Source organism: Calliopsis andreniformis, chromosome 6 (genome assembly GCF_051401765.1).
Source record: "Calliopsis andreniformis isolate RMS-2024a chromosome 6, iyCalAndr_principal, whole genome shotgun sequence".
NCBI classification, from domain to species: domain Eukaryota; kingdom Metazoa; phylum Arthropoda; class Insecta; order Hymenoptera; family Andrenidae; genus Calliopsis; species Calliopsis andreniformis.
In genome coordinates this window covers 2,865,848-2,875,383 of record NC_135067.1, presented here as the reverse complement: position 1 = coordinate 2,875,383, position 9,536 = coordinate 2,865,848, and the positions used below count along the sequence as shown (strand labels likewise).

General features: G+C 30.4%; 1 protein-coding gene across 3 annotated transcripts; it reads right to left on the bottom strand.

Annotated features, from left to right (window-relative positions):
* On the bottom strand, positions 1–8,801 carry LOC143180603 (putative peptidoglycan muropeptide transporter SLC46). Of its 3 annotated transcripts, none has more exons than XM_076380458.1 (9): positions 8,618–8,800; positions 7,085–7,250; positions 4,836–5,060; positions 4,066–4,417; positions 2,858–3,253; positions 1,053–1,190; positions 803–886; positions 584–740; positions 1–451 (listed from the first exon to the last, which is right to left on the bottom strand). In XM_076380458.1, the coding sequence occupies exons 2-9, from the start codon at positions 7,103–7,105 to the stop codon at positions 322–324; spliced, it is 1,503 nt and encodes a 500-aa protein (XP_076236573.1). In that variant the 5' UTR covers positions 7,106–7,250; positions 8,618–8,800; the 3' UTR covers positions 1–321. The 3 variants fall into 3 exon arrangements, 2 of the variants coding, with proteins under 2 accessions (XP_076236573.1, XP_076236574.1); XR_013002159.1 differs by having other exon boundaries at positions 311–451; positions 584–688; positions 8,618–8,801; XM_076380459.1 differs by lacking the exon at positions 7,085–7,250 and having other exon boundaries at positions 3–451; positions 8,618–8,798.
* Between the last annotated feature and the right edge of the window lie 735 nt (positions 8,802–9,536).

Sequence of the window (9,536 nt, the reverse complement as noted above, 5' to 3'; positions counted from 1 at the left end):
AATACAGTATACCCAATATATAGGAATCTTGCGTATATTTTATGCACAAACAATTCGAGGTGTATAAAATTTTCGTACTACAAAATATTTATAAGTAATACTAAAGTTCTTACACTATCGTATAACGCAAATACTTGATTAAGGCTAAGAAATTCTCATGTTCTAAGAAACTTCTTCAATGATTCAAGGTTTTGAATAATTTCTTTTCTATTCATTTTTATCAATTAATCGGTAAAGTTAAAAATAATTCCACTTCCTAGTTAGTCTAAAGGCAGTCTGGTACTAAAAGTTGAGAATAGAAGTTTATTCTCAGTTTAAATGTTATTTTCTGTCACGATCAATAGAGCTGTTTATATCTGAAGTAGAAGACAAAGATGGATATTCTGTTTCGTAATCTTTATAGTCATCATCACCCAGATGGTAGTTTTTCTTCGTAGTAAAATGAATTACTCTAGAAAAATTCATAATATAATTTTATCGTTTACATGTATTAAATTTTTGTAGGTATTAGACAAAACCGTTATTTAACAGTTGGTACAAAACGAAATATTTAAAATTAAATTTTTATCGCGATTTTACTCACAAAATGAGAAACAGGACTGAAATTTGAGTAGCAAATGTTAACCAGTAGATGGAATTCGGTCCTGTGTTTATTGTTGCGTTATAAAGTTGAGAATACAGTATACCACTGAATAAAGGTACCGCATTATCACAAACCGAAAGCAAGGCGAATACTTTCCCTGTGTTCATGAAAAAAGATTAAAGTGTAACAAAAGTAAATATACTTTTGCTGTTTACTCACCTCGTTCCTCTACGGGGATGAGTTTAGAAGTCATTGACCTCAGAACGGGTGCCACCACAGGACCCAATGCAGCCACAGCAGCACCTAACAATGTTCAATAATTTTCAATAACAAAGTTTTTATTACCTAAATAAGTAGAAGATATATAAATATTTTGCAATTAGTGTGAATATTGTAAACACAAAAAATATTACGATATAGGTCAATTATTTGTTTAGGTGTATTTAATACAAAATTATAACTTAATTACCAACGTAGAATAATTCTGGAATTTTAGCCAAAGCAAATATCACTCTCCCAGCAGCGTGCGCTATCGCACCGATTGCCACGATTATGGTGTCTCTAATTCCCATCAGTTTGCTCATTACTGGTACGCCAATTAGCATTGCTGAAAAAAATCTCATCATTTACTACGAGATTAAAATTATTGGTTTCACAGGAAGAGTCAAGAAGTGTTTGTGAGTGAAAGTCTCGTATATGGAACAGGGATTTCTCCTTTCACTTAAGTCGATTAGAAAATATAAACCAGGAAATATTTGCTTGTCAAATAAACTTACTATTATGTATCTATAAACTAAAATTGTTGTGAGTAATAATGAACATACTACTACATTTATTACAAGTTCTATATAATTGATGAAGTAAGACAGATCAAATGCGTCGGGATTGTTATCGTCACTTCACCTGTAACTATTTGTTTTTAAAAATTTATGTAAAAATCATTTGAGAAACGGCGATTTTTCGAGCAAGGGTATATGTACAATACATAGTTACCATTAAAAATCATTTAGAGCTGAGATTCATAAGATGCAGAAATGTCGGTCTAAGTTTAAATTATGTTTCATTTCCGCCTAGCCAATGTCGGGTCATTTTTGACCCCGTGGCAGCTTACCGATGAAGCAGTTCCAAACAGTCAGCTTTCCGAAGGTTAAGAGTGAAATATGTATACATAAAAACGAATGGCTGAAAATATTTTGTTCAGCATTTATAGGCCTCGTAAATATTTAATATTTAGGTACTGATTCTATTACGCTGCATTTTTTCGTGATTTATTATAAATTTGTTTGTTTACTTATTTCAAGCCAGTATTCTAAATAATCTTATATTGAATTTGTGTACATTGTACAACATATAAATGTTATAATAATGTTACTGGAATTTGTTTTATGAAAATAATGATGAAAACGCACTACTTGTTTAAAATACACTGTTTTAGAATTTCTGAATAATACATGATTCTGATTTCCACTCGAAAGCATCGATTTTGGACAATTTTTAGAATTTTTATATATTATTTTATACATATTTAGAATTTTTAGAATAAAGAATTGTTATATAACTACAGACCATGAGTTTGAACCTTTCTTCCATGTTTACTTATTTTTCCAAGATAATACAGTGTAATTTTCATGCACTTATCTTTATTATTACTTGTTTCTCGCAGTGTATTGTTCTAAAAGGTTATCACAACTCACGTTGTTGCATTTATTTGAATTTGAAAAATCAAAGATAGTCTTAGTCAATCTGAGTGTAGTTACCATCCGAACTAGATAAAAGCAGAGAAAATGTATTTTAGCAAAATGGCAATTAAAATTTTATATTTATGTGAGCAGTAACAAAAAACAATTGCATACCATTGACATAATTCAAGTTCGGCAGATAAAAGACCATCTTTTACGTATATGTAAAATTTGATAGCCATTCAAACCGATACACTACGGAAAACATGTACTAACTTGAATAATAATAAGGATAATTGCATGAAAATTACATTATGTTAGGAAAAGTTTCAAAACTTTTGGTTTGGAAGTATATAATAATACTTTAAGAATTGCCTAAAATTGACATCTTCAAGTTGGAATACTCCCTCAATGAATTTTGACAGTGACTGTCTGGTTGTAAGTTCTTGTTCAACGAATTCCCAAGCTTTAGGTGTTCTCTATTTCAATTCAAAAAATTTAATATGTAACACACATCTAATGATAAAATACTACAAGTGTGATCGCAATCCCGCTGCTCTTGATTTCCATTTTGATAGACATTTTGAAAACTAACCTAAGACAAAGATGGTCGATTGGAATGTTCTGAAGTTACTGAATTTGGTCACGTCCCACTTGAACTTCAGCTGTGTATACAAGTAGCTCATAGGTTTTTCGTCCCTTTGAAACGTATATAACATCATGATTAACAAAAGTAGCCACAAATAAAGTTTTCCATGTCTTGGTCTTGATTTCGTCATTGTCTTCATGGTTGTAATTACGTGTTCCTTATCAAAGAAGTCCATTAGCAAATTAGTGCCTAAAAATGGCTGTTGTCGCGGCAGTGTTTGCCATTTGAGTCTTATCAATGAATACAGTATCGCCAGTGCCAGTAGGCTTGTATTAATAATAAACATAATTGTGTATGATGATTTGGCTACATTGGTGTAGAGATAGGATCCGAGTGCCACACCTGGAAACAGAAATTTAAAATAGCTTATGAAATTGATTAGAATTGGAAAGATACATATCTTACAGACGAATTTTGTCTAATTTCCGATTAATTATTTTGATTTAAATGTATTTAATATGCTTTTTTTTTTTAGAGAATTCTAGAAATTCTAGAAAAGTACTGAAAGAATTTTCACTAATAGTTTTATTTCAAACTTGGCATTTGTTTAGTCATTAAATTATAGGTTACAACTGTAATTCATGTGAAATTCAGACTTTTTTAGCATCTCTTCACTAAGGAAAGCTTGTTCAATGACAATTTCCACGAATCATAATTTTTGTTCATTAAAATTTTCTATGCAATATAAATTTAACACTATATATGTATGTATATCAGAAAAACGAAGAGACTAATCCACCCTTGACATCCGATTACACTAAAATAAACTGCCCAGCACAAATATCACTGAGTTTTTTTTAATCCCCACGTATATAGTATTGAAAAAGAAAATAATTGATCATCTCAAAATAAAAATATTTTCATAAGACAGATAGATGAACGGTTAACGTACATAATTTTAAATACTTCTTTCATGAAAACCGCATGACATGACAGAGAAGTTATTTGTTGTAATCATACCAACTCCATCAAAGAAACGTAGTTCTTGCAATTTTGCACTAATCTAAAGGTTTTTACTACACTTATTGTTTTCTCAAAAACTAATCATGGAATTTTTGTTCTATTTTTTTTGTTTATCTTCGAAAAAAATTGACTTAATACTTCTTTGCCAACTTTAAATCTCAATCGCTCTTTCTGTAATAAAATTTCATTACCAGTGGGCATAGTGCTCAGGTACACGACGTCTAGTATAGTGATTCTTAAGGTTCTGTGCCGAACCGAAGATATATCTGATATGTATGTAAAACAACTGCCAAAAATGGCAACATCACCGCCTAGCATTCCCATGGGGAGGCTTGCTGAGTAAACGACTGTATTCAGGTTCCATGAGTCCATCAGGGAATTAACCACAATCATGAAGGAGTAGATGAACTTCCCTATCAAACCCAGAATTAAAGGCATTTTTCGCCCACGTCGATCGCTCCAGTTTCCGAAGAATAAGGCTAAGATTATAGGTACTATGTGGCCTGCTATATTATTCCACTGATGGAAATCCGAAACAGTCACCTGGAATTCATCAACTTATGTAACGAGAAGGTTCCAACTTCTCGACTTCTTTGGGTTTTTATAGGATCTGCATAATCGTAGATATTGGGAACTTGAATAGCTGTTTAGAAGAAGTTTCCGATAATTTATTTGTAACGAGTCCTAAAAGTTTCGGAACATATATTTTAAGAGATTTGATAATAAAATGTTCCTTCGAAAATATTCATTATCAAATATTAACGTGCTTATCGTAAGCAAGTAATCAAATATTGTTCATTCTGCAAAAAAGAATTTATAACTCCTTCCTTCCCTCAAAATTTCATCAGCGTGATAATGCTTCCTTATCATTGTATTATTTTAACGATGTTAATTCGAATCTAGATTCACGTGAAATATGAATGTACAGAAAACGGGCAAGTGTTAATTGGTGAAGACTTACCTGGACAGCCGTTTTGATGGTTTCGTTTTCATTTAGTTTAGCGCAGATTTCCTCGGAATAACCGTGGTCGACGCGACAAGATTTGTGAACGAAAAATGCTTGTTCGACCACCGAGGTTATCATGTATGCCATCATGAAGAGCCACATCGTCGGCTCTACCGATATGTACTGTATCCATCCGAAAGATTTTTTCCATATTGTATGTGGTTCACTCGGCAATCTTGGCTGAAAAGGAGGAAAACAAATTTTTTAGGTCAATGAACAATTTCCAAAAAAGAATTCATGAAGCAATTTAGTTTACTTGCATAATTGAAAGAATATGATTACACATGTCACACCATAAGAAATGAACTTATATCCTACAATATAAATTGTGTGTAATATCTAATTCTTTAATTAATATTGATCAAAACACTATAGTTTGAAACATCTTTTAACATAGTTTTTAGAAAGACAATTTTTTTTTTTGTAAAATTCAAGATATATGTACTACACTATACTATATTAAATAAATAATTAAAATTAAATTTTCGTTTCTTCATTTCATTGTAACTTGCTTCTTAAAGTATGTAGTATAAAACAGGTAATTATTTTTGATAACCAAGCTTTTAAAACAAGCCGTATAGATGTGGAATTCATGAAAACAATTTGTTCTTCTACATTTAATCATTCATGAAGAATGCAACGAAATTTTCAGTGTGTAAATATTTACGCGCGTATTAAATCGCTTGTAGCTACAAATTATCTTATTGCACAACCTTCCTTATCTAAGCATTACGTAAAAAATGATTGAAAATACAATTGTATGATGTATCATGTCGTACAAGAATGCTCGAAGCAGAAATTTTATTTGATATCTGATTTTTGTGAATTCTAATATGTGTTTCTAACCATTCATATTTTCATTACTTTCTGAAGAAAGCAAATATTTGAAATAGGCGACTATACACAAATATGTTTATTTCTCTATCTAATACTGGATGTAATGATTATACAAATTATAAAATAATTTGTGAAATAGTTAATATACCAATAAATAGTATTTTAAATACGTATTTTAGTAGTAAGTCTATTAAATACACATTATACCTCGAAATAATTATTGTGTTAGTATTTTAAATGATTAATTAAATTTTTACATACGATAGTAAAATAACATATTATTTCTAAGTTATTTAAGGAACTAAAATAAAATACTTTCATCTATTATCTTTTTAAATATTTATTACATTTAATACATCAGTTAAGTGTTAGACGTTGATTTTGATGGAACTTTGTAAATTTATGGAGTAGTTAAAAATATTCAAGATGTATCTTTTTTCAATCAGCAAACGTCTTGATATGATGAAAATAGTCCTTAAAATTGAGAGTGAAAAATTATCCACAATACCACGAAAGTTATTTCATGTATATATATATACATATATATATACGAGCTTAAATTACCTACTAAATATGTAATTTTGAATACAGAATTTATTCTTCATTATTATCATCATAGAATGTTTAAAAATCTATAATACTTTACAAGAATTTGGAATACCATAAAATTTCATAATCATTATATTAGTAGTAATTAGACTAGAAATGTTCTGGTCAGTACAAACAATAGGTACCTATATTGTTTGAACTTAAAAAGAACTTAAAAATCTATAAGTGAATATTTTTGCATTTGTCTTTTTAGCATACAGTCTATGTGCACAAATTTGTGTAAAAATGAAACAACAGCTTCTTTTTTAAACAAAACAAATCATTTTGTAATATCTATACACTTCTAAGGAATTAAAACTTTGAAAATCTGTTTGTAGAATTCAATGTATTCTTTGAAAACGCATTTTTTAATAATTTATACGAAACAGTTCCTGAGATATTGTGGTCATTTGCCGACAAAAAATGTGTCGAATATTTTTAGCTATTTTATAAATTTGTAAAGTTTTATAAAAATCGTCGTCTGCCTCTTACCTCTTGATGTTCCTTGTAAGTGAATCAAAGTGAATGATAATTATAAACAATGTCACAGTTGACTCAAGTACTAGTTATGCTCAACGAAAAACAACGACATTGCGAGAGTCTGATTTTGCACTTGATAGAAAGAGTACGAAGTACTATATATCTCTGTTTATCCAGAGAAAAATCGGACTTCCGTAGTGTTGCTGTTTTTCATTCAGCATGGCTACCACTAGAGTCGGCTGTGAGTGTTCGTTTGAAAATTTTATAGAAATACAAATTTCGTTTGACAATTTACTTACCTCTTCTTCCATGTTCATCATGTCCCTTAAAATGACATTAAAGAATTAAAAATCGGCAGTATCCTGCAAGCTCTGCAGACTGATCATATCATGTGATCATTATTGCAATACTGACACGCGTCTACTATCGTATTCACACTTCTACGGCCGCATTGAGTTACTGGATCTGCGGAAAAAGTTTGCTGAAATGGTGCGAAATGAGACACCGTGCTACTACAATAAACAAACCTGTGAACTAACTCTATGCACATGTGGTATGTCATTTAGCCATATTAAAAAAACATCAAAGATTTAGAACTCTTATCGAGTTTAATATTTGCATTTTAGTTGCAATTTTTTTTTTTTTAGAATAAAAACGGAATATTAGCTCGTAGGATATAATATTTATATGTTATTGTTAATGGACTGAAACTTATTGTGAAGTCCTTATTGTGAATAAATGGAAATTACCAAGACATACGATAAATGAAAGAGAAAATGTGATAACGTTTTCCAAGTTTCCCTCTTCTTTAAACTAACTTAAATCAAAGAACGCAACACAGAAATGGTGATTTTTGAAACTATTAAAAGCTTAGAATTTTGTCAAATGTTTTTAGTAATTATGTAATTTCGAAAGTAATTGTAGACTGATAGTAATTGAGGCTCTGTGCCAAAACGTAGGATTTCCAAAAATAAAGAAATATAAATGAATATACAATTAAATTATTTTTTAAACCATGCAGTCGAGATTACAATTCTATGTTTATACTTGCATAACGTCTTCTGAAAAGCAAAGTAAACCAGTAATGACACTTGTTGCTATCGTTCTTAATATTTATCGCAATTTTTTTAAATTGGCACTTAAAACCATCGGTACTTTCAATCTAAAATTATAAATAGAAACTGTGTAAAGAATGGAAAAAAGATACCTATACAAATTCAATATCAATTTCTGATGCAACTGGATAAGAATTCCGCTAAGACAATCGATTATATGATCATCGATACTATTACGGGAGATTCAAACCGAGGACTATCAGTTATTCACTTCACTCTTACAATGGAAGGAACTACGTTCACAACTTAATCTCATTCCATTTATCGTTGACATAAAACCAGGAAACACTTTCTATACTCCACACTTGACTCCAAACACATAATAACTGTCTTTAATGACAATCTAAATACACTATCTATACAATCACTTATACTCTAAACAAGGAGCTGTATACTAGTTTGTGAACGGAAACACTCTTAGTAAATATCACACGTGAACTGAAGGTAATTTTCAAATAACTACTAGATAAGAATGTAAACGAACTGGCAACGATTGATTTTTACATAATTGCAATAGTGTGTCGCTATTCACACGTGCATCGCCAAGAAATAATGGGAGAGATTCGCAGTGACCAACGAGTTCGGCAGGACTGGGTCACATGTTTCTTGATTGCACGATAGTCAGATAAGAGAATGTTGACTGTTACTTTACAATTTTTACTAGCTATTAGATTCGTGTTATCACTACCATATTAAATGAATAAAGTATTTTCTAACCTTTCACGAATCATCTGATAGCCGATAAAGTAGACAAGTTGCAGAACCATGGGTCGTTGATCGTGAACAGTTGTTTCGTCGATTTCATGTTACGGAAATGAGAATGTAAACTGGATAGAAGAGGTCGTTGCATGGGGAGTAAATTATTTCATCAAGCAACGATGAAAATAGAACACCACGTGATTCGCGCTTTCTACTGAACGTTGTTATCGACTGACCCGGTGTTAACCAGTGATGCCAACGTTCGAGCCACAATCATAGAGCATTGCAACATCGCACTGACAGAAAGATAAAGTGGACTAGAGATCGTGAACCTAAAGAACAGTGCATAAAATAAATTTATGGGTAACAGCCCTAGACATTATAAAAACAAACTACTTGAAAAATAATCATTCAAATAATATATTATCTTATTTGGTTATATTTTATTTGAAATAATCATGTTACAATTTATTTGGAGACAAATAATGTTTCTTTGGATTATATAACAAATATGGCTACATTGTAAAAATCTTGGATTCTAAGTTTATTAATTACTTTAGTTTATTAACAGTTTATGTCAAATTATTTGGTATTTTATCGGAGTAAACTAACACAAATAAAAAATTATTTGAAAATAATTTATTTGATTTAAACACAAATTGAAGTTACCTTTTTAAAGCTATTTATAAAATAAAAACAGTAAAGTATTTGAAATAGTTCATTATTTCAAATAATTATTTGTTGTTATTTTATATCAAATAAAATGCGGCCAAGTTCGATGGGTAAAAGAAGTAACCGAGGAATCAAACGGGAATTGTGGTTGTGTAGCGACTCTTTTGTATTAAACACCACAATATTTATGGAATAAATATATATTCTAAATTTCTCCCAAAATACACGTCTGTTCTTTTCACAATCTCAGAAATCAATTCAATCC

Coding starts and splice junctions, on each gene's coding strand:
- LOC143180603 (XM_076380458.1), bottom strand. CDS start 7,105: ATGATGAACATGGAAGAAGAG. Junction 5,061..7,084: donor TGATGAACATGGAAGAAGAG/GTAAGTAAATTG, acceptor CCTCCTTTTCAG/CCAAGATTGCCGAGTGAACC. Junction 741..802: donor CATCCCCGTAGAGGAACGAG/GTGAGTAAACAG, acceptor TCATGAACACAG/GGAAAGTATTCGCCTTGCTT.